This window comes from Mus pahari, chromosome 2, assembly GCF_900095145.1.
Source record: "Mus pahari chromosome 2, PAHARI_EIJ_v1.1, whole genome shotgun sequence".
Taxonomy (NCBI): domain Eukaryota; kingdom Metazoa; phylum Chordata; class Mammalia; order Rodentia; family Muridae; genus Mus; species Mus pahari.
In genome coordinates, this window is record NC_034591.1 from 131,313,288 (window position 1) to 131,337,691 (window position 24,404).

The following is a 24,404-nucleotide window of genomic DNA, read 5'->3' on the forward strand; positions in this document are numbered from 1 at the left end:
AGAGTTCAGTTCCCAGCACCGACCTGGTAACATACAATCGTCTGCAACTCCAGTTTCAGGTGATCTAACTCCCTCTTCTGGCTTGCACCAGCACTGCATGCCACTTGGTGTACAGCCACACATGCAGGCAAAAACACTCATGTCATAAAAAAAAGATAACTAGTAAAATTACTTTTATCATTATCATTAACATCATCAATCATCATCATTTTAAAAGACTGCCTTGGGAGATGGGGGCCGAACGCTAGAAGTAATGGCCCCGCAGATGACTGGTAAATTTAGTATGCTAGACATGCTCAACCCCTTAGTCTCAGGAAGTGGGGACCCGGACTACTAAGGAGTAGGGACCTTCCGGCTCCACGCCCTGGAGGAACCCATTGTGAAGGTGGTTAGGTTTCCGGCCGGCACCTTAGCAGTAGCGCACGAGGGAGGGCGGTGCGCGCAGGAGTGACGCGGCTCCGCGCGCGCGGGGCGGGGCGGGGCCGGGCCGGGCCACGGCGCTGGCGGCTCCGAGGTTTTAGTGCGACTCCTGCCCGTGGCCCCGCTGCCATGAGCACCAAGCAGGTCACCTGCAGGTGAGTGCGCGGCCCCGCGGGGCCTTGGGCGCTGCGGGGCGGCCAGGGAGGGAGGCGAGGGGCCGAGGCGGGCGGTGGCGGGTCGCCGATAGCGGGGATAACGCGCCGGAAGGCCGCGGAGAGGCTGGCGCGGCAAGAGCTGCTGCAGCGGCGGCTTGCAGAGAGTGAGCGAGGGCGAGGGCGAGGACACACGGGCAGGTCGCAGTTCTTAGCCAGCATCACCACTGAGCGGAGAGTCCCATTTCGCCATGCAGGAAACCGAGGCCACGTAGAGAGGTAAAAGCGACACCCATTTAGGAGCAGAAAGGCGGCTTGTTAGACGAAGTGGAAAAGCAGAAAACTACTCTGTGACTACTATTTTGAAACAAAAATAGTTGGGTTGAGTAGCAACGTCCTAACTTGGTGACGAGCTTGTGGCTGACATTGGGGTCTAGTCCTGTGAGTTTGCATGCTTAGGAAGTGCAGTTTGGGAAGTACGGCTTGTGAGAATCTCGACTGTGGATACCCAAATTTCGAAAGGCTCCGAAATCCAATACTCTTAAGACACCTAAATAGAAGGCGGGCTGGTGGAGGCACACGCCTTTAATCCCCACACTGGGAGGCAGAGGCAGGTGAATCTCTGTGAGTTGAAGCGAGTCTGGTCTACAGAGGGAGTCCAGGACAGCAAAGGCTACACAGAACTTTTTCAGGATATGTGTATAAGCATATATGAAATGATGAATTCTGTGTTTAGACTCTTGTACTATCCCCAAGACATTATGTACATGAAAATACTCTAAAATACAAAAAATAAAATTTACTCTCCTGAGCCCAAGCTTTTTGGATTAATTAGGAGCCTCGGCTTATACAAATTTTAGTTGGTTTCAGTAAATTCAGAAATTGAGATGTAGTTTGGTTATGTGGTAAGCATTACTTTGTTATTTCTCATTAGTGCAGACTCCTAGAACTAATGCCTTTATGAAGAGTTCTGTTCGAATTAAGATATTAAGGGTTGAACCATGTACCAAGGTCCCAGGTGGTTTATATTAAGTAGTAATCAGAAAACTGCAGTTTGTGTGTGTTTGTGTGTGTGTGTGTGTGTGTGTGTGTATCTGTATGTATGTGTATGCGTGTGCTAGTTTTGTGTTAACTTGACAAAGTTGACATGAGCCAGAGTCATTTGGGAAGAGGGAACCTCTTGGTTGATAACTGATGTGGGAGGACCCAGCTCACTGTGGATGGTGACTCCTCTGGGCTAGTGGTCCTGGGTGCAGTAAGAAAGGCTGAGCTGAGCAAGCCAAGAGGGTCAAGCCAGTCACCAGCACTCTCCTTGCCTCTGCATTAGCTCCTCCCTTAGTGATGGAGTGAGACACTTAAGTAGAAGATACCTAGAGTATAAGCTCTCCTCCCAAAGTCGCTTTAGGGTCTGGTGATTTATCACAGCAGTGGGAACCTTTGGACAGTCCTGTAACAGTACTTGAGGTACTTACTAGAACGTCTTGGTTGAGGATGAGTGTGTGGGTATTTCCTCCCTTCCCTCTGCAGGAGGAAGTGTTCCTATCACAGTGTCCTTTAAAGCAGACTCAAGCTACTTAGAAAGTAACCTCTAAAACTCTGCTTGTTTACAGTTTTGTTGTTTGAGACAGGGTCTCTCTGTGTAGTCCTGGCTATCCTGAAACTCTATGTGCATCAGGCTGGCCTTGAACTCAGATCTACCTACCTCTCCCTCCCATGCTAGAATTAAGTGCCACCACACCTAGCTGCTTTTTAGTTTAATTCTACTACTTAAAGGCTTTCCTAAGACATGTGTCTACAAAACCTTCATATAATGCTTAAGTCTGGTCATTTTGATTCTTTTCTCCCTCTTTGTACCTGGGGATAGATTTAGCTCTGACTCACAAATAAGAGAGCCCTAAGACATGGTGCAGGTAAGAGTTGGAATGCTGGGACTGGATGGGTTGGCTAGTGTTTGTGGTCTTCTTTCTGCTACCCTGTCAAGTCATAGAATGTGTGGTGCTGTATACTGCTGTACCTGGATGAAGCGTATAATGAAGGAAGGCTGTATTTTAACTCTCGGTTTGCAGTTACAACCCATGACAGAGGGGTAGGCATGGTGGCAGGGGCTTCCATAGCTGACCTCATACGCTCAGACAGCGAAGAGTGCTAGTGCCGAGGTCACTCTTCCTTTTACTCAGTCTTGGGCCCCAGCCGAAGGATCAACACCTCCACACTCAGGATGGGCCTTCCCACCTCAGTTGACCTGATCTAGATAATCCCTCACAGTCGTGACAGGTTTGTCTCAGTGACCGGAGTCAGTAGCATCCCTCACAGCCCTGAGATCTGTCAACCCTAACATCTTCCACAGTGAAACGACTGTGGTATTGTTAGGTTTCCCTAAGGTTAGCGTCAGTGACACAGGTGTGAAGCTAGCATTGAGTCTCAGACCCCGTGCTCAACTGAAGGACGTTTCCGAGTTTTCACATGTTCCGTTCTCACAGAAACGTATGAAGCAGAAGCTCCTTTATAAAGGGGATGCAGGATGGGACCGGAGAGTTAAGGATGCTGACTGCTCCTGCAGAGAAACCAGGTTCAATTCTAGCGTTGGTATCGTGGCCCATAGCCATGTGTAACTCCAGTTCTAGGAGGTCTGACGCTGTTCTGCCTCTTCAGGCATCACACGTGTACACAGTGCGCAGAGTGCGCAGACATAACCATAGGTAACACACACACACACACACACACATTTTTGTTTTTTAAAGTTTTTTGTTTTTGTTTTTTTGTTTTTTTTTTTAAGGCTGTGAAGGAGTCAGACCCTGCTAAATAAAAAGTATTTCAGTGGGAAAATTGCAATATCAGTAGGTTTGTGTTTGTGGTGAGAGTATGATTTCTCATTTCATTCACAAAAGCCTTGTCCCTGACAGTGAAAACTTATAGAAAATGCTCAAGGACTGATTAGTTTGTGGATTTAGGGCCCAGTTTCTTAAACTGTGAGTCTTAATTCCATGTATGTTGAGATCACAAAATATTTTGAGGTGACTGGGCGTGGTGGTGCACACCTTTAATCCCAGCACTCGGAAGGCAGGTGGATTTCTGAGTTCAAGGCCAGCCTGATCTACAAAGTGAGTTCCACGACAACCAGGGCTACACAGAGAAACCCTGTCTCAATCCCCCCCCCCCAAAAAAAATATTTTGAGGTGATAAAAGATTTCTTTAAAACATAATATTTATGGCCAGGTGGTGGTATACACCTTTGATTCCAGCACTCAGGAGGTAGAAGCAGGTGGAACTCTGAGTTAAAGGCCAGGCTGGTCTATAGATCGAGTTCCAGAATCCAAGGCTGCATGGAGAAACCCTTGAGTCTTGAGGGACATTTTTCAAAGACTTACCCAGCCTGGTGTGGCGGCGTGCCTGTGCTCAGATTCAGCCACGCGAATCTGAGGCAGGGGAGTCAATAGAATCAATCAAGTCCAGGAGTTCAGGGTCAGCTGAGACAATATATGAAAAAACTTTGAGTCAGAAAATAAAAAGAATTGCCCAGTTTTTTAGATATGGAATATCTTCTTGTCTGGAGGAGTCCCAGGACCAACTACATTCACACCTGGAGAATGGCTAGATAGATTCCTGGTGTTTAGCATACAGCTAGACTCCAGGCCACGCTGTTACACTAGCTTAGCAGCAGAACACAGCCAGGTAAGAGAGAGCAGGAGTCCAGAGGGCGGTCACTTCTGTCCCTTCTGTGGAGAAGCACACAGCACTTTCCTCACCTGAGGAATCAGGTGGATACAGTATGGGGCCAGTGCAGCTTCTGCCTGTGTCCCACCTTCCAGACTCAAGAGGAAATGGCTTTTGTATGAACCACAATGGTGCCGCTGAGGCACTGTGAGCTGTTTTTACCATTAGAGAAACTCTGACTATACCATCAGCTTCTAGAAGCCAGAGGACAGCTCAGAGGTCTTGCACTTGCTGTGGTGACTTCTTCCCATGGTCTTACTTGCTCTCTCCACCCCATCCCTATCTGCTGAGAAGCAAGCCCAAGGCCTCTGAACGCTCCCTGAGGTTCGTCATCACCCCTCCCTCTAGCCTCCTAGCAAGCTACGAACCATGTCAGGCTTGGAAAGTGTCTCCTGGTAAGCATGGGTGACTCCTCAGGAAGTTCAGAACTTTCCATTTCCCATCTTGACAGTGAGACTCAGGGGAAAGAAGTTGATAGGTGGGCCTGGCCAGCTCTTCCACTTTCATGGGTGTGCCAGGTGAAAATGCAGGCTTGCTCCGTAAGCTAAGCAGGAGGCGGGCATCTTCAGCAGCCCACCCTGTCGTGAATATCATGGGCACTGTACTCTGGTCTGCTTGCTGTTGTGGAAAAGGCCAGGTGCTGGACTGTCTGCTTTGCTTTTGCCTGTCTGGCTTAACCACAGTGCCAGCTCTCCAAGGAGCAGGGCCTTGCTTTTGCCAGCACTGTCAGTGTGGGTGTGCTCAGTGCTCTAGTCTTTGAGCTTTGGGCTGAGAGGAAGAAGAGGCAGGTGGGCTCTAAGGAGTCATCTTGTATAGCTTGGACAGGGCAAGCTGTAGGTCATGCCTCTCTGAACTCAGCTCGAGAGTCAGAGGCTAACCTCATTCATGGCCACTGTTACCCTTTATGTGTTTCTCATTTCATGTGTGCCTCAGATTGTATTTGTCCAATGGAATGTGAGGAGGCTCTACCCAAAAGCCTACTTTCACAGGGTTCGTTACCAAAAGGGAGCGGGCACGGTAAACTAGGCCGGCCAGTAGCAGCACAGTTGGCTGGCTCCGGGTCCAGTCTGCTGGTCCACTTGGCCTGATGAGGGAAATTTTATTCCTTTCTCTCTCTCTCTCTCTCTCTTTCTCTCTCTGTGTGTGTGTGTGTGTGTGTGTGTGTGTGTGTGTGTGTGTGTTCCTTTTTTCTACAAGTTGTTGTATGTAGCTAGTCTGGCATTTAGCTTGTGGCAATCCTCCGGCTTCAGCATCTCAAGTGCCTGCTGTGTTCTTAAATAAGTTTAAAAATATTCATTCCAATAAAGTTGTAATAGAAAAGCATTTCTGTCTGAGCCTTTGTAAAGGGACAGTTTTACCTTCTCCTGAAGGCCCCCTCCTCCCTGCAGTGTGTCCACCTGCAGGCTGCCTGTACCACAGGAGGGAGTGTTCTGGAGTCTCCAGAAATCCTGGCCTAAGCATGTGTCTTTCATTTTGAGCACATCAACAGTGTTACAGCTGCTGACACCCAGGTGACCCGGTGAGCACTGGGAGTGTGATTCCAGTCTAGGCTCCCAGCAGGCCTGCCCCCGCCTCACCCCACACAGAGCTACCTTCCAGTCTCCACTTAACATGAGCTTGGGAACGCTGCCCTCCCTCAGCTGTGTCTGTGTCTCCTGTCTCTGCTTCCCCAGCATTCAGCCTTCACTTGGAAGATTCCATCAGTGTGACTAATGCCACTTGTCCTGTCCTTTATAGCCTTAGTAAGAGCTGCGCTCTGGGGAGCCGAGCAGTTCACACTGCACCCACTCATTTAAAAGTGATGTCAGCCTTCTGTTACTACAAAGGCAGTTATATAATGTTCACAGTAGGAACACTGGAAAGGGCAGCTGCTGTAAAAAGAAAAATGTCAGGGCTGGTGAGATGGCTCAGCGGATAAGAGCACCCGACTGCTCTTCCAAAGGTGCAGAGTTCAAATCTCAGCAACCACAACCATCCTTTTTTTTTTTTTTTTTAAAGATTTATTTATTTATTATATGTAAGTACACTGTAGCTGTCTTCAGACACTCCAGAAGAGGGAGTCAGATCTCATTACGGATGGTTGTGAACCACCATGTGGTTGCTGGGATTTGAACTCCGGACCTTCGGAAGAGCAGTCGGGTGCTCTTACCCACTGAGCCATCTCACCAGCCCAACCACAACCATCCTTAACAAGATCTGACACCCTCTTCTGGAGTGTCTGAAGACAGCTACAGTGTACTTACATATAATAAATAAATAAATCTTTAAAAAAATACAGTTGCAGGTGTAAAAGACACACAAAAATACGCTTTAAAAAAAAAAAAGAAAAATGTCAAATCCCTGGGTTCCGGCAGCCTACGGTCAACATCATCAGCTTTGAGAGCTTTTGCCCTTTGCATATTTATTGAGCTTATCCCCGTCTACCTCCCACCCTCTTCTTCTACCTCTCCCATTGTCCCTTATCCTAGACAGTTAAATACTCAGGTGGATCATCACTCTTAGCTCACTAGTTTATATTTGTGATATTTTTAACCAAAATGAGATTCTGTATATGACTTTAAAAAGAATGTTGTGTGTCCTGGTTTGTTGTCAATACAAGCAAATTGTTGTATAGGAAGAGAAGTGTTGAGAATGCTCCCACCAGCTTGTCCTGTAGGTAAGCCTGTTAGTGCTTTTTCTTGATTAGTAATTGGTGTGGGAGGGAGAGTCCAGCTCACTGGGCTGAGCAAACCAGTCAGCAGCGTCTGTCTCTGCCTGAGTTCCCTCAGTAATGGACTGCGACCTGGGGACTGAAAGCTGAAGTAGACCCTTTCTAACTCGTAGTGCTGTGGTCATGGTGTTCATCATAAGAGTAGAAACCCTGGAGGATACTGGGCAATGTGACTCTCATAGCGTAGGTTTACCAGGGCACCTATGTTACGGTTCATTCACAGTCACACCCACAATCCCGTTCACGGTCAGGTAAGCAGTCCCTGGAGCTCTACCTGTTAGACAAAAAAATATGCGGAACCCCACAGTCTTCCCCTTTAACTGCCAACAGTTCCCTCTGCTTTCTGCTTCTGTGAATTTAACTGTTCATAGTACCTTACGTGAATCTGTTGGCACAATGTCCTTAAGGCTCATTCATGTCATGAGTTGGAAATGTTTTCCTTTTTAAGGCTGAATAATATCCCATGATACATACATTTTATGAGGTTTGTGCATTTTTTTCCTTTTCTTTTTCTTTTTTTTTTTCCTTTTGTTTTGTTTTTTGAGACAAAGACTCACTGTGTATCCCTGGCTGGCCTTGGTTTTTTGTTTGTTTGTTTTTTAAGTCTAGGTGTCATGTGCAAGCTAGCTTCAAATTTGTTTTGCGTCTAAAGATGACCTTGAATTTCTGATCCTTCTGGCTCTTATCCTAGTGCTCGGATTATAGGCATGCATTACCACACCTGCTTTATTTTGTGCTAGGAGTAGGACTCATGGCTTAGCACCTGCTAGGCAAGCACCCTACCAATAGAGCTAAATCCCCAGCCTCCTAAGAATGCTAGGATTTCAGGCCGATGCCGCTATGCCCAGCATCACTCGTGACTTCCAATGCCACTGTCTTCTTTGGGGATCAGGGCAGCAGCCTTGTGAGGCAGTGTGTGTTGTCTTCATGGACAGGTGGAATGGCAAGGATGGGGAAGAGGCTTTGTAGGCTCGGCTGAGCCTGGGACTTCCTCAGCCACCTCTTTTAACAGCTCCAGGAGAATGGGGAGGCGGGTGTTCTTACCTGACATGTTTTTCCAGTTATAAAACTGATTATCTTACATATTTAACATAAATCAAGAGCTTCTCCATAGAAGGGTTTTGAAAAACATTTTATGTGTATGAATGTATACTTGCATGTATGTCTTTGCACCACATGCATGCAGTGATTAAAGAGGCCAGAAGAGGGCAATCAGATCCCCTGAGACTGGAGTTGAAGATGGTGGTTAGCTGTGGTATAGAGACTGGGTCCTCTGCAAAAGCAGCAAGTGCTCTTAACCCCTCAAGGTAGAAACTTTTGAGGTAATTTTTCTACAAAGCTGGTCTTGGGTCTTATAAAATCATGGAAAATGAGTGCACTGTGGGCACTTGGTGTGTAGTGCTCGAGTGTCCTCCAAGGCATAACTCAGCTCTCCTGTACTTGGCTTCTCAGGTATTTTATGCATGGTGTATGTCGAGAAGGCAGCCAGTGCCTATTCTCACATGACTTGGCGAACAGCAAGCCGTCCACCATCTGCAAATACTACCAGAAGGGCTACTGCGCCTATGGTGCACGCTGCAGGTAAGGCTGCCACGGCTGTGGTTACTGGAGCTGTTTGGTTTTGTTGAGAGGGTTTTATGCCGCCCAGGCTGACCTCAAACTTCCTATGTAGCCAAGGCTGGCTTTAAATTGTGGTCTCCTGCCCCCATCTCCAATGGTAGGGATATAGCTGTATGCCATATGCCTACCTGATCATGGACCTTGATGTGGGGAGATTTTAACTTACAATTGTATTTAGAATATTAATAATTTGTGTCTGACCTTTAAACCCTATATAGCACACCCTAGACTTTCCCACTGCTACCAGACCATACCCTCACTGTGGTTTTGTGTGTCACACAGTGATATGCCATTGGTTTGAAAGCCATTTCTGGTTCATGCTCAGTTGACTTCTGGAGTGGATGCTATGACATTCATGCACACAGAGCCCTGTTGCTCCAGGCTAGACAACAGTGTGAGATGCTCCATGCTTTGGTGAGCAGAGCCCATCTGGTCCTCACTGTCTGGCAGAGTTCTAGAGTTTGAGTTGGCCACCTGTTCATCCACCCACCCCAATCAGTGTATCTTGAAGATTCCTACCAAGGGGCCTGTCTTGGTAGCACAGGTGTCAAGGGCTTTCTTTAGCAGTAGATGGGTTTCTGTCAGTCCTACTGGGACACAGGTGTGGTATAGGTAGAGGCCCCAATAGCCTCTTTCAGTTGAGAGTATAGAAACAGGCCCTGGCCCACCTCAGTGAGGTCAGCTGCTGGTGTCTGGGAGTACAGGGGAGGGGAGGGTGCAGGTGTTAGGTCCTGCATGGCCATGACACGTTGTTATGTTTTGTTCAGATATGATCATACAAAGCCCCCAGCTGCAGCAGGTGGAGCTGTGGGCCCTGCACCCAACCCTTCGCCCTCCTCAGGCCTGCATAGTCCTCACCCTTCTCCCGACATTGCCACATCTGTTATGAGGACACAATCGAATGAACCTGGAAAGAGGGAGAAGAAGACGCTGGTGCTCAGAGACCGCAGTGAGTGGACTGCAGCCTTTGCTGCCCCTGGGAGAAAAGCATGCGGAGCTTAGTGCTGTGCTGCTCTTAGGCCTCCTTCTCACAACACTGCTGACACTCCAGGAGCCTTAGGGTCGATCTGAAAACAGGCTGCAGAGCTTCAAAGGTGCATCTCCACAGCTCGGCTGAGCTCCACTTGGAGCCCAGCAAAGCATCTGAGAAGTCTTTTGTCACCATGAAGTTGCCTCTTCATAGGAGTCACCGACTAGTCATTTCTAGCTGGGTGTTTTAATGGGTGGGCATGTGTCACTTTCTTGTTTGGTGCCATGTCGTGGTAGAGACTACTTTGGGGGTTTCAAGAGCATCTTCAGACATAGCATAAGGAAGAGGTCTGGGCCCATAACAGGTTTGAGAGAAAAAAGGCATCAAATGGTAAAGGCTTTTTGAGCTGCTGGGCCTCACTGGGAAGTTTCCTAGTTCTTGGGGTTATTCCCCTCAGGATAGGCACATTCTACTCCTACCAAACACATCGTTAGCTTGATGCAGTGGGTCATCTCTGACAGTGTCAGCAGTGTGTGACAGGGCAAAATGCCACTGACTTCAGGTCTCAGGAGTGTTGCTTTTACAAATGAGCCCCTGTGTTATGTTGACCTTGTCAGTTCCTTCATGTTCTGAGGTGGTATTAGCATTAAATGGCCTGTATGTTGCCATCTTGTATTCTGTATAAAAGATTGCATTCTCTTGCTATTCACGCATGTTCTGCTGCCTGGGCCATCCTCCAGCCTCTGCACTGTTGTTACTCTTGGGCCTGCTTTTCACTAGCTATTCCTAGTTTGGGCTGTTAGCTGATAGGACAGGTCGAGCATGTTCATGTGTGTGTGTTTTGAGATCTCACTTGTATGTGTGTTTTGTGTTGAGATCTTACTGGTCTGGCTGAAGATAAGACTCCTCCAAGCAAAGTGAATAATCCAGGTGGCTACAGTGACCCTCAGACCAGTCCAGAGATGAAGCCCCATTCCTACCTAGATGCCATCAGGACTGGCCTAGATGACTTGGAGGCCAGCAGCTCCTACAGCAATGAGCCACAGTTGTGCCCCTATGCTGCCGCTGGGGAGTGCCGCTTTGGAGATGCCTGTGTCTACCTGCATGGGGACATGTGTGAGATCTGCAGGCTTCACGTCCTCCACCCTTTTGACCCAGAACAAAGGAAAGCTCATGAGAAGGTAACTTGAAAACCTTGGCATGAAATCATTTTAAGAAGCCTGAATGAACCACAGGACAGAGTTATTCAGGAGTTTCAAAGACATCTTTCTGCCAGAAATTCCTGTGTTGTGTTTCTGGCTTGTTTTTATTCTGTTTTCAAATTCTTTTCCTGTTGCCATTTTTGATTATTGAGAACCAAGAAGAATAACAAGTATTAGAAATGCAAAGTTCAGGGCTGGAAAGATGGCTCACCAGTTAAGAGCACTTGCTGAGTCTGGCAGTGGTGGCATACACTTTTGATCCCAGCACTCAGGAGTAGGTGGATATCTGAGTTCAAGGCCAGCCTGGTCTACAGAGTGAGTTCCAGGACAGCCAGGGCTATACAGAGAAGCCCTGTCTCAAACCAAAAAACAAAAACAAAACAAAAACCCAAAGAAATAACAAAAAAATTGCTGTTAGTCCTATAACTCCAGCCCCAGAGAGTCCAGCATCCTCTTCCTACCTCTATAAGAACCTCATTTATGTGTGAACACACAATACACACACACATACACACACACACACACCTTTTACACACATATCTTTTTTCCCTAGGTTTACATGTCTCTGTAGTTGGGATACAGGCAGTCAATGTTTTGGAAACTTTGAAAACCCTTTATTATGGACTTTCCTTAATATTATTATCTATCAGTCTATCTAATTATAACTAAATGTGTGTGTGTGTCTGTGTCTGTGCAGGTGAGTACCTGTAGAGGTGAGAAGAGAATGTAGAAACCGTGGGCTAGCATTACAGGCAGATGATGAGGGTGCTGGGACCAAAACTCAGGTCCTTTAGAAGAGCAACAAGAGCTCTTAACTGTCCACCATTCCTCTAGCCCTTTTATAATGAACTCTTTTTAATTTTTTTTAAAGATTTATTTATTTTACGTATATGAGTACACTGTAGCTGTACAGATGGTTGTAAGCCTTCATGTGGTTGTTGAGAATTGAATTTTAGGACCTCTGTTCACTCCCGTCAGCCCCACTCACTCAGGCCCAAAGATTTATTTATTGTTATATGTAAGTACACTGTAGCTGTCTGTAGACACACCAGAAGAGGGCATCCAATCCCATTACAGATGGTTGTGAACCACCATGTGGTTGCTGGGATTTGAACTCAGGACCTTTGGAAGAGCAGTCAGTGCACTTACCTGCTGAGCCATCTCACCAGCCCTATCATGAACTCTTTAAGTGCCAAGTCCTGGAAGGTGATGAATATCCCTGGTCTCTGGGTCCACTCTGTTCCACGCAGAGCGCTGTGCTGTGCGCTCCACTCAGCAGGGCCTGGATCTCCTCCTCTGCCTGCTTTTATTTGAGTTCACTAAGCTCAGTGTTTCCTGTATTGATGTGGCATGGGATAGGTATGACATTCAGAAGAGCCAGAGCCCTGTGACCCGGTGTGTATGAATGCTGCAACCTCCACAGTTATCTCAGTGTCTAGAAATCCATAGCTGGTAAGCTGGAAGTGACCATATCTTACTAGGGAATTTAGAACAAGGACAGGGTGGCTTGAGGACCACTTTGTGGTCAGATCTGTGTGTCCTGAATCCAGGCACTGTACACACAGCTTCTAGTAGCTTCTGTGACTGTGTGGCTGAGCAACTCCTGGGATCTTGGCCAAAGTGAATCTAAGACTTCCTTTCCTGTTGTTCTCAGATGTGTATGTCGACATTTGAACATGAGATGGAAAAGGCTTTTGCCTTCCAGGCGAGCCAGGACAAAGTGTGCAGCATCTGTATGGAGGTGATCCTGGAGAAAGCATCTGCCTCTGAAAGGAGGTTTGGCATCCTCTCCAACTGCAGCCACACCTACTGCCTGTCCTGCATCCGTCAGTGGAGATGTGCCAAGCAGTTTGAAAACCCAATCATAAAGTGAGTGCAGCTGGGCTTCTCTGCTACCCTCTCGGGCCTAGACCCCCAGCTGTGTGAGCTTGTGCAGATGATCGTTCCTGAGCCCATCTGCCTGTAGTGACCAGCCTCTGATCTCTCCATACTGGGACTTGCAGACTGTCAGGTGGTGGTGCTGGGTTGTTTGGCAGCCCTCATGGACAGTTGTCATGGCTACCTTAGCTAGCTGCCTTGTAACCTTTAGCTCTCCAGGTGCCTTCACCTTAATAAAGGGGCTAAGGCTCCCTTGGAGAAAGGCTCCATGCACGTCCCACTCCCTGGTGCATATTGTTGGGGAACTTGCCTATGTGTAGCAGTTTCATAGAGAAAAGCGTACAGTTCTGTGGCGTCCAGCGCTTTGCAGAGTTGCTCAGCTGACGTGCAGTCTAGTCCCCTAAGCCTGCACTGCCACCCACCCACCCTTGTCTTCTGTCATGCAGTCTCCAGCCAAGTTCTTTCTCTACAGAAGCCTTACTCTGCTTGTCCTCATGCATACCCTTTCCCTCAGCAAATGTTCCAGGGCCACCCCCAATGAGCATGCTCAGCAGTTACTACCTTTGTTCTCTGAGAACAGCTTGTACCTGTTCAACAGCTAGTGGGCACTCATACACAAGACTAGACCTCAGCAATGGTCACAGTTGCTTGGCCTCTAACAGAACATCAACACATTGTTCCCCCAAAGTGGTTATGCCATATCCCACTTTTACCTACAGACCCAGGCTCTTGTACTTCTTATATTTCTAATCTGAACTATCCTTGTGCCTTCTGTAGTCACTGAAGATGAGCATCGTTTTGTGTGCTTATTGACTGTCCTAGATGAATGCTCAGGTCTCTGTTTCTTATTGAGCTGAACCTGTTGAGCAGCAGAAGCTGCTCTTAGATTATGGTAATTGTGTCCTTGGCCATGTGTTTGAACAAGTGGTATGTGCAGAGGATTCATGATGTGTTTCTCCTTTACTAACCTATTGGTTTTGTTGTCTTTTCAGGTCTTGTCCAGAGTGCCGTGTGATATCAGAGTTTGTAATTCCAAGTGTGTATTGGGTAGAAGATCAAAATAAAAAGAATGAATTAATTGAAGCTTTCAAACAGGGAATGGGGTAAGTGTCTTGATTTCATAAGGGGAAATACCTTATGACATCATACCTACCTGGCTAGGTATGGTTTGAGCCTCTGTCATCGTCAGGTTTCCCAAGAATGTGGGCCTGGTAAATGGATCTCAGAGCTTCTTGCTACCGTCAGGCATTTTTCCTGGGCTTTGGGCTAAAGAGCTCAGTGAGCCTTGAGGAAGCAGATGAGTTCTAAGATGAGCCCTATGCCTCTGTGCCAAGGTTGTCTTGCCATCTCTGATTGCCCATGCATTTAACAAGTACTACTGAGGAGCTGCCATCTCACAACCTGTCCATTGCAAGGCCCAAAGAAGCTGACAGTGCCAGCCTCAGTACAGCTCACACTTAGGAAAGTAACGACCAGCAAGGTGAATAAGGCAAAGAGCCTGCTTCAAATGAGGTGGAAGAGGAGAAGCGACACCCAGGCGTTTGTCAGGACACTCTGTTGCCTTGTCTGGCCTCAACTTGCTGCCCAGACACCCTCATGCTGGGATTACAGGCACGCACAACCACACCTGGCATCTTTTCAAAAGAACTATATTTGTTAGAATTTTCCACAGACTATCCCACTGCCTTCTATGTGCCCTCTGTCATCACCATCATTTGAATTGGGAATAATACATGTGTTGTATTTACATTATTACAAAACCCATAAGGCAACATCTGATTTGCCATTCAAAATTTTTCCTTTTATGTCACTGTTTTATCGAGACAAGATCTCACTGTGTAGTGCTGGCTGGCCTGGAACTTGCTGCATAGACTAGGCTGGCCTTCAAGTGAAAAGACCCACCTGTCTGTCACCCAGGTACTGGAGTAAAAGGCCTGAGTGACCATGCCTGGCCAAAATACACTTTTTTTAAAGTGCACCCCTCCCCCCAATTATTTATTTTGGAAGTTCTTATATTCATCTAGATTCTGTGACTTGATATTTACACATTTTTTTCCTACTGACATGTGATTATGTCCACCCACAAGAGGGCAGATGCTGCCAGACAGAGCTGGTTGGGCTTAGAAAGGTGCTGTGCTGAAGTTTGACATTGCTTCAGGGCTGCTGATGTTGCCTGGCTGTGCATCCCTCTTGTGGATGGTCTTGGGCAGTCTCCAGACACAGGGTTTGTGCCAGGCACCACCAGGGAAAGGAGAAATGAGTGAGATCATCTCCCATCAAAGGGTAAGGGGACAGTATAGTGGCAGATTTCGTCAGTAACCCAAACCAGAACTGACAAAGCACTTGAGTCCACCTTGGATGCAAGAAGGAAGTTGTGTGGAGCTCTGTACCTGTCCTTGTGGACTAGACAGCAGCAGTTCCACTGTGGTCCTTTGAAGAGGTTGGAGACTTATTAGTGGGATGGGAGGATGTCAAGGAAGGCATGACTGGCAGACAAGCAGCCATGCATACTACCCTGCTAACGGGGGACAGTGGGCGCTGGAGGGTCAGGTGGGTTTGGCGTTTGTTTTGTCTGTAGATTAGATGAACATAAGAGCTGAGAACACCAAGTAAGATAGCCAAACTGGAGCTTGTGACTTTGGTGGGTAGATACGTAAGACTGGAGGAGAAAAAGGAGGGAAGACAAGGTTTGTTTTTGATACAGGATCTTGCTTTATATTTATAGCCCCGGCTGGAGTATCTGTAGACTAGACTAGCCTCAAACTTGGGGACCTTCCTGTCTCTGCTTTCCAAGGTCTATGCCACCATGCCCAATGAGAAGGCAGTTCTGAAGCTTGTGAAGGGCCCCTTGGAGAGCTGAGAGTTTACTGTCCAGACCATAAGAAAAAAGATTCCACAACAGCAGAGAAGAGCCAGGGGCAGAGTGAAGAGTTAAGCTAGGTTCTAACAGTAGAAGGTGTCTTGCTTTAGGCATCTGCTAAGACCTGCTTTCCCAGGCTGCCCTCTGACCTTGACAGGATTCCTGACCAAAAAGAAAGGAAACTAACTCACTTGCTTTTGAGACCTGAGCAGAGCAAGTGAACCAGCTTCAGACCTCGGCACGGCACGCTGGAGTTATCCAAGCCTCACTCAGTCCTCGTGCAGCACTGGGGCTCAGGGACGGGGTGGGGGTGGGGCGCCCTGCTTCTGAGCACTGTGGCCTCCACACAGTGCATCCCAGCAGCTTTGCCTAGCTTGAGAATCAGAATACCAACTGTGAGGGCAACAGGCCACCTCACTTCTTCCAGCACAGGCTTCCACAGTGGAAGAAGAGGTAATGTAGCCAGAACACAGTAGTCACACTTAACTCCATTTTTCCATCAGCTTCTGATTTTGTGTGTGTTTTTCAGGAAAAAGGCATGCAAATACTTTGAACAAGGCAAGGGGACCTGCCCCTTTGGAAGCAAGTGCCTTTACCGCCATGCTTACCCTGATGGGCGGCTGGCAGAGCCAGAGAAACCTCGGAAGCAGCTAAGCTCTGAAGGCACTGTGAGGGTAAGCTATGGGAATTCCTGGGTGCTTACTGCCCAGGCTCCTAGTAGCTTTGGCAGCAGATCAGGAGTCAAGCATAAGCAAAACACAAGCTAGCACGCAGCGTCTGCTGCTATCTCCACTGACCCAGGGGTGCTTGTTGGCTTTTTTGCAGTTCTTTAACTCAGTTCGACTTTGGGATTTTATCGAGAATCGAGAAACCCGGCAAGTCCCCAGCACTGAAGATGTGGATGTGACAGAGCTGGGAGACCTCTTCATGCACCTTTCTGGAGTAGAATCATCAGAACCCTAGTCAGTGCTGATGCCTTCATTTAGCTCTGCAGTCAACTTCCCAAGGCATGGAGCGGACGCATCTGTCACCGACCCGAGGTGACATGGTACGGGGATGTGAATGCAGTAGTGAGTCCCCCTGGTGAAGGGGAGATCACCAAGTCCATGGAATCACTACATTTAGAGTTGAACTCTTAGTTGTACCTCCAGGCCCTTTATCAGGGACCAGCTATGTGGTCCAACTGTTTTAATTGATTGCTTTTAAATGAAACCTGACTGCCATCTCTCTTTTGTGACTTTCTTCCTTAAGCAACAGTAAACTTGCAGCTGCTCATAAAGCAGCAGATCTGGGGGGATTTTTCTTGCCAAGACATCGCCAGCCCTGTAGAAGGCTCCTCTGCAGTGACCATCTCTAATAAGTTGTTGAGCCTTGGAATTTATGCAGCTGTGTGGTGAGAACACATTTGGTCATATTGGTGCTGTACCATAGTGTAGACTTTTACAGCTGTGAGGGTGGCTATAGAGTTCCTTCCAGTGTCTCAAATCAACAGCTGTCAAGATCTCCCTCCCCTTGCACTGAGAGCACACGGCGCAGGACTCACAGGCAGACTGCTTGTCCTCGCCTATAAAGTAGGCTCCACACTTGTTTTTGTGGTAGACAGGAGCAGTCACTCCTCTGTCTAAGAACTGGGGCCAAGAAAGAGCAAGTTTGTCCTAAACCTGAATTTATTTTTGTAGAACCTTGTTATTACCTGTGTGCTTTCTTGCTTGGTTGTTCATGTAACTGCAGAGGAGGCTCCTTGAGTTCTGTCTACACAAGAAACTGCACAGCAAGTTTGATATTTACTTTTGAAGGAGTCAGTAGCCATTAAACCTAAATTTAATTTATTTTATTAAAATAACATAAGGAACCAACTGTATTGGCTCAATAAAAACAAAATTAAAACCCAAAATCATTAAGAAAACCTGTATTCCTGGCTTTCTTACAGACAAGGATGTGACTAGAGAGGGTTGGGCTGCGGCCCACCCCATAGGGGCAGCTCCTGGAAGACAGATTCAGCGTGTGGGAGGCTGCCAAAGGTGGAGCACCGCGCTTGGAAAGCCATCAGCACAGGACACCTTAGACACAGAGGAAGGTGTGTCCACAAAGTTCTGTAGTACCAAAGCAGGCTCCCCCAGGTGGCCAGGACTCCATGTGCAAAACTGGCACTGCACCACTGTCCATATAGGCTCAAGGAGCCAAGTTCCCAATTGCATGTCCCTGCAGCAGCCAGAGTGCCCTGCCTTCTCCAACGCCATTTGTCCTACAAATACTCAGCTGACTTGTGTACCTCTGGAGCAGAGCAGGCTGGCTTGGTGGACAGCTTCTGTTTCCAGGGCAGGAGGGGTAGAAAAGAAGGCAATATGAAGTTAAGGCCCTGTGAGTAGTCTAGGTCCTTAGCAGCAGCAGCTTTTCCAAAAACATGCATTCTGCCCCCAAGGAAACAGAAAGTGGTGCCTGCTGACTCTTCTTCGTCCCCTGGTGCCTAAGAACAGCTACATCATCAGCTAGAAGACTGGTAGCCTTGGGGATGTAGTCAGCGTGCACGCATTGATGTCCTCAGTGTGAGCTGCCCGATGCAGGGACGGCTCAGAGGCGCTCCTGTTGATTTTCGGCAGAGAGTGCTGAAGCAGCTCGATGGAAGATAGGATCTGAAACAAGGCCCCATGTGGTCTCATTAGTTGGAAACTTGGTATCTCCCCAGCCATACCAAACACACAAGGCTGGTTTTTATACATACAAAGAGCTTGTGGAGGTCCTCTCTCCACCAACCCAATCCTGGCCCACATTTACATCCTTAGAATGTTAGAATCATATTTCAACTGAGCTCTGTCTAACCTGGGGAAACAAAGGTCTCTCTTCTTTGACTTTCTTCACACAGTCAGCCACCAACCTCTTCATTGCCTTTGGGCAGTTCTTGTAGAGCCTGCTGAGATCTGGGGAGGCATACCCACGGCCTACCATGAAGATGATCTAAAGAAGAAATAGTTGAGCAAAGGAGTTTGTGAACAAGAGTACCGGGACTAACCTAGCCCCTCACTGTTTTGCCCAGCCCCATGCAGATCACCTGGTCTCTGTTGTTGATGTGGGCATAGGGAAGCTCCCCGGTCATCAGCTCGTACAGCACAATGCCATAGGAGTAGACGTCAGACTGGAAGCTGAACGGGTTGTTATCCTGCATCCGGATTACTTCTGGGGCCTATAAGGATGAAGTGTGTTAATCCCTGGGTAATGACCTCCAGACACATTGAGGAACCAGGCTAATTTAACTAGTTAGGAAGGGAGTTCAAGTCCTTAGCCCAGGGTAGCTCCTCCCACAGACTCAACCCACAAAATCCCACAAGCTCTGGCCTCTGTTGCCTTGCCAGGATATGTGGTTTTGCCTTAAGCTGACGGACACCACAGATCAACCAGACTCCCATAGTTGTGCAGAAATGCTGTCAAATTTTGCACCCTGCTCTGGGCCAGTAATTCCATCATGTGTGTAGGGCCAGCTTCCTCACCATCCACAGCACAGAGCCAGTGGGCTGTTCAACCTGCTGAGAACCACTCCAGCGTGACTTCACTGTTGCCAAACCAAAATCTCCAATTTTCACCGTGAGGCCTTCATGGAGAAATATGTCTCGATGCTTGTTAAGGAGACTGACGGTTTATACTGTTCATAACAGTGCTTCTGGCCTCCTTCACTACTAAATCTTCCAGGAGACAGGAAACGATGGCATACGTACACTCAATTATAGGGCCTACACTGCTTATTCCCTCTGCCTACATTTGGTACTCAGAGCAACAAAGCAACGGAGGTTTACCACATAATGATTTCTTTAAAAATCTCTTGATAGAACTGGTCTCCTTTGTGACTTCTGTCAGCTTACTACTAGGTAACAGGCAGTTTTGGTCTGATTGGTGACCTCCTGATTTATTGGAATTCAAGACTTAAATCTATGCTAATATCTTGGCCCAGTGCTTAGCTGCCGAAAAATTACCCCAGGAAAGGAGGTCATGGCCACTGAATAAGCACAGCTCATTGGCCATGCAGAACAGCTGAGCTTAACCACCCTGCCATGTGCCGTCTTACAGGAGAGGTGCAAATGGTAAGGAGATGCTATTCTAACAGTGGCCTCTAGGCTGACTTCTGTACATTTAACAGAAAGTAGCCATTTTGAAATTTCTGGAATTATGGGATTCTGGTTCTAAGATGCTAATTCCAGGAGACCTTAAGAAATATTGTGTCCTTTCAGTTAAAATAGGAGGTCAGGTGATCAACCAAAATTCTGTTAAAATAGGTCAGGTGATTAATTAACCAAAATTAATTAATTAATTAATTAATTAACCAAAATTCCATTAATCACCTGACCTATTTTAACAGAATTTTGGTTGAAGTCTGACTCAAAATAGTTACAGTGGGTCTCCAAACTCATCATCCTGTGGATATTTCTCCAGGCAGAATTCTCAAACTGTTTCCCCTGGGCTGTGCAGTGAGGGCTGTTATGGTGGGAAAGGCTGAATGGAAGCCTTTAGTGGGGTCTCTGCCAGGGATGGGAACCAAGTGTCACATCCCTGGCAGAATTGCAGCAATCAGTGCTACCGTCAAAGACTTGAAAGATGCAGGGGTGGTGATTCATGGCCAGTACAGAAGACAGATGGACCGTAAAGAATGACAGGCTATACCAGATGTGGTGTCCTTACTTGAGCAATTAACATACGTGTAGCTACTGACTTAGCAAATGCCTTTTTCTTTGGTACCTGTCCATAAGGACCACCAGAAGCAATTGCTTTTGACTGACAAGATCAGCAGTATACCTTTAACTCTCCAGCCCTGTGTCATAACTTAGTTTGAAGGGATCTTATTCATGTCTCTTCCACAAAATATCACATTGGTCTACTATATGGATGACATACATTATGCTGGTCTGACCAAGTGAGCAGGAGGCAGCAATCACTTTTGATATATGCATCAGAAGATTACAGTTACTTTCCCATCTGTATGTAGGCTCACACCTCCATCGGCTCAATATAAATAATAAATGCAATAACCTTCTCAAGCTATATTTTGGATAATCTAACCAAGCTGAGTTCAAGTGTGTATCCGCTCAGAAGGAATTATTTCCAGATCACGGTTAAAAAGCCTTAAGGAACTCTCATGATCACCATGTTTGGCTTCTCAACTATATATATTCTGTATTCCTTTAAAAGCCCCCTTCTCCCCATTCCGGCACCATGAACCATGTGTGAAAAAAGGCCCCTTTGGGGTTAAGCTGAGAACTCAATACCAAAGGATACTGTTGGATTTCATGTCTCTGTGAATGATGTTCTTTGCATGCAAATAGCTGTGAAGGAGAAAAATCAATCCGTTAACCACCTCACTGCCCATTCAGCTAACTGGTGGGTAGCACTGTGCCCTGCATATGGATGCTATATTTCACTTCACACTCTGCCTATCCAAGACAAACCCACAAGTGGGAAGACAGATTGTCAGAGGCCAGGGACGGCTGTGAGCTGGATATTTTTAACACAGAATGTATTAATAGGATACAGAAAGCCCCCAAGCCATACACTTCCAGAATAATTTGTATGGCATTTGAATTATACCTGTGCTGCTTATGATTGAGAGCTCTATGATTTTTTTTGTTGTTGTTCTTTAGTTTAGTTTAGTTTTTCGAGACAAAGTTTCTATTTAGTCCTGCCTGTCCTAGAACTTGCTCTATAGACCATTCTGGCCTCAAACTCACAGAGATGCAAGTTGCCTCTTGAATGCTGGGATTAAAGATATGTACCACTTATCTGGCTTCTGCATGACTTTAAGACAGAACAAAATAGCACTTATTTTTTGTAGCACTTAAACTAACTACAGTCATCTGGCTGTAAGCACTAAGGAACGCTGCACCCTCACCATAAGGGCACTTGGGAAATAAAGCTCAAGAGCACTGCCTGGTGGTCACATGGTCACTCAGCACCATGACTGGATGGGCAGTCAGGCTGATGAGAAATGGGAACTCTGGACTTCCCATACATGAATATCTGCTATCAAAGAGCCCACCCAAGAGTCACTCAATCCAGTCCCACAAAAGCAGCTCAGGGTTCAAGCCCCAAGGACTCACCAAACTGTCTACTTACTCCATTCCCTGAGCTGTCTGTCGGGCAATGTCAATTAGCTGGAACATCTGGAATTTGGTCTCCTGGACATGTAGGTGTTTGTAGAGACTGCTGCCCTCACACCACTGGGTCACAATGGCCAGGTTGTCCTTTGTCATGTACCCCATGAACAGCAGGATGTTGACGTGCCGTGTTTTGCTAAGGGAAGGAGAGGGGCACAGCTGTGAGACCACCCTTTGTACACCTCCATGCTAGCTAGCCTTGCTTACAGAGAATGCACTTTGCACAGGACCCCTTGTCTGTGGGATCCACCACTGTCCAATTCACCTAATCTAAGGGTGATTCAGTGACTACACTGAGGGTTTGAGCTCCAGAGCAAAGCAGATTAGCTATAAAAAAAGAATAAAGGTTAAAAACAATCCCACTACCACAAACCAAACCCCATAGAGCTATTGAGTTTTGAGTACAGAGAAGGGGTGTGTCCATGAAAAGGGCTCTTCTGGCTTCCAGCACATATATACACTGGAGGAGGAATGTCCCTTAAAACCCACAGCAGGTGCTGACCTGCACAGCCTGGCCCTAGCTAACCCCACTGTCCAGGGACTGGGCTCACCGCAAAACAGCCACCTCGTTCCTGAAGGCCTGAAGTTGCTCTGGAGTTGGGTCAACCACCTTTAGGATCTTTACTGCAACATCTCCTGCAAATTAATTTTGTAGTCACAGTCGTTATATAGTCTTTGTTTCTCAAATACTTTAGGATTTATGTGCATCTTACCTTGTTTTGTTTTGTTTGAGACAGGTTCTCACTGGGACCCAAGACTCACTGACTAGGGTCAACCAGTGAGCCCCTTTCTACCTCCCCAGTACTGAGAATGCAAGTTAGTACAACCATAGCTGAATGTTTATGTAAATGATGGGGCTTAAACTCAGGTCCTCATGTTTGGATGGAAAGCTCTTTTTACCAACTAAGCCACCTCCCAGCTTTTCAAAAAACCCTAATTCTAAGGAAGACAGGGAGTCACTTTTCAAAGAACATATATGCAGGTAGAACAAATATGCCTACTAATGTACATCAAGTGGGTGAGACGCTTCAATGCTACTCATACCCATGGAGACCTTCAACAAGGGCGTATCCTGAGCATCAAGGTAGGTCATATGAGCTAGCTCCACAGCATTACCCTGTGAGGGTGAAAGTAGGGCCAAGGCCATGAGTAGCCCACCAAATACAAACTGATGAGGGAGCAGGCCCTTCAGCAAGTTGAAAGGGTTCTTTACCAGTGGGTGCAATAGGGATACTGAACCTTGCTGCGTTGCAGCATGTATGCACAACTATTAAACTCATTCTGCAGAGGAAGTAGAAATAGAGAAATAGAACAGGGAGTTAAGTGGATCCACAATCCTGTCTTTGAGTAGTGGCAGCAATCCAAGCAACCTCTATAGCTTCAGAGCACCCAGGAGTCGGCTTGCTCTCAGAGATAGTTAGAAGTCTCATTCAAGTATGTTTTATATAGAAATATTAACAATAATAAATTACTTGGAACCATGTTAAGACCTCAGTTTGGGGACAAGGTTAGGGAAGGGCGTTGAGACAGTGTTTCACCCTGTAGTCCTAGAACACTAAACCAGGCTAACCTTGAACTCACAGAGAACTCATCTCTGCCTCCCAAGTATGCCAACACTGCCCTGCTAGAACTTTAAATTTTCATAAGGCTGTCTAAAAACGGAGGCAGGAGGCCAGCCTAGGCTACATAGCAAAACCTTGTCTAAAAAACCAGTCAAGTTACCCATGGCACCAATGATCAAAATCTGAGTCAGTTGTGAAGCACCCTGGAGGTGGCTGGTCCCTCAACCTGTGCCAGTCTATTCTGGGGAGTAACAATGGTAAAGACAGGGTTCCCATGAGGTCCCTGTCTTGACTCCCTGTGAGCTCCAGTTGATCATCTGCACCTGACCTGACAGCTGACATGTCCCAGCACTGAAGGAAGGCACAGGCTGCTGGAGAGGATGCAGCTCATCTGAGTGGAGGAGAAGCAGTGCTGAAGTCACCAGTCCAGCACAGCGACCGGAAACCATGTGTGCCCCAGAGGCAGCACTGGCAGAGGAAGGAAGATTGTTGCATGGCTGTGGAGTCTGAGACAAGATGGTAGCTGGGCTCAAAGACTACTGAGAAGTGAAGAGTATATGGAGATGCTTCCCGGAGGGAGTGGACTGTAAGCATTAGGAAGAATATTAGAAAGGATATTCTAGACTGCATCAGAAACAAAAGTAAGGAATCTTGTGGGGACATGTAACCAAGTACCTGTAGAACAGGAGAGCTAGAGAAGAATTTGGTGCAGTAGCACAGGTGAGGGCAGGCTTGGAGTTACAGTGGCAAACAAACTGGGAGGGCTTGGAGTGGAGGTGAGAGATGGGTGAGGGGTCAGGTCAGCTTAAGTGGTGAGGCCAGCAAGATGGTTGGTGGCCAGGTGCCTGCAAAGGCAAAACTTAAAAGGACAGGCAAGCTATGCGAGCAAGAGGGAGGCTGGAGGTGATACTGAGCAGCCCTTCAAGAATAGGTTCTGCTTAGTTCATGGCCTACTGCAGTGACAGCATGCCTCTGCAGACCAAGAGACAGGCCAGCAGGGCATTACGTAACAGTTCTCAGTCACTAACCAACTCTCTGATCTATGCTCTTAAGAAATCAACTGTTTTAATCCCAGCACTCGAGAGGCAGAGGCAGGTGGATTTCTGAGTTCGAGGCCAGCCTGGTCTACAGAGTAAGTTCCAGGACAGCCAGGGCTACACAGAGAAACCCTGTCTCGAA

The 24,404-nt window shown here is 47.2% G+C and overlaps 2 protein-coding genes across 5 annotated transcripts in view; one reads left to right on the forward strand and one right to left on the reverse strand.

The window, feature by feature from the left end:
• The first annotated feature begins 485 nt into the window (after window positions 1-485).
• Window positions 486-16,795, forward strand: Mkrn2 (makorin ring finger protein 2). The gene is made up of 8 exons (XM_021189112.2): window positions 486-575; window positions 8,449-8,577; window positions 9,384-9,565; window positions 10,463-10,767; window positions 12,443-12,657; window positions 13,659-13,769; window positions 16,056-16,200; window positions 16,352-16,795. The coding sequence occupies exons 1-8, from the start codon at window positions 550-552 to the stop codon at window positions 16,487-16,489; spliced, it is 1,251 nt and encodes a 416-aa protein (XP_021044771.1). The 5' UTR covers window positions 486-549; the 3' UTR covers window positions 16,490-16,795.
• Window positions 16,796-16,828: 33 nt separating this feature from the next.
• Raf1 (Raf-1 proto-oncogene, serine/threonine kinase) overlaps window positions 16,829-24,404 on the reverse strand; it is a 55,748-nt gene continuing 48,172 nt past the window's right edge. For 3 of the 4 annotated variants that reach the window (XM_021189091.2, XM_021189105.2, XM_029535683.1), the window contains 7 exons: window positions 22,215-22,299; window positions 21,623-21,799; window positions 20,789-20,835; window positions 19,012-19,130; window positions 18,576-18,707; window positions 18,347-18,481; window positions 16,829-18,159 (listed from right to left, as the gene is read on the reverse strand). In XM_021189091.2, the coding sequence (XP_021044750.1) occupies window positions 18,016-18,159; window positions 18,347-18,481; window positions 18,576-18,707; window positions 19,012-19,130; window positions 20,789-20,835; window positions 21,623-21,799; window positions 22,215-22,299 (839 nt within the window). In that variant the 3' untranslated portion in view covers window positions 16,829-18,015. The remainder of the gene's footprint in view (window positions 18,160-18,346; window positions 18,482-18,575; window positions 18,708-19,011; window positions 19,131-20,788; window positions 20,836-21,622; window positions 21,800-22,214; window positions 22,300-24,404) is intronic. The other variant, XM_021189094.2, reaches the window with a different exon arrangement.

Bases quoted from the DNA above. Each gene is read 5' to 3' on its own strand.
- Mkrn2 (XM_021189112.2), top strand. From the start codon at position 550: ATGAGCACCAAGCAGGTCACCTGCAG. The intron at 10,768-12,442 runs GTAACTTGAAAA...TGTTGTTCTCAG, and splicing joins AAAGGAAAGCTCATGAGAAG to ATGTGTATGTCGACATTTGA. The intron at 16,201-16,351 runs GTAAGCTATGGG...GCTTTTTTGCAG, and splicing joins GCTCTGAAGGCACTGTGAGG to TTCTTTAACTCAGTTCGACT.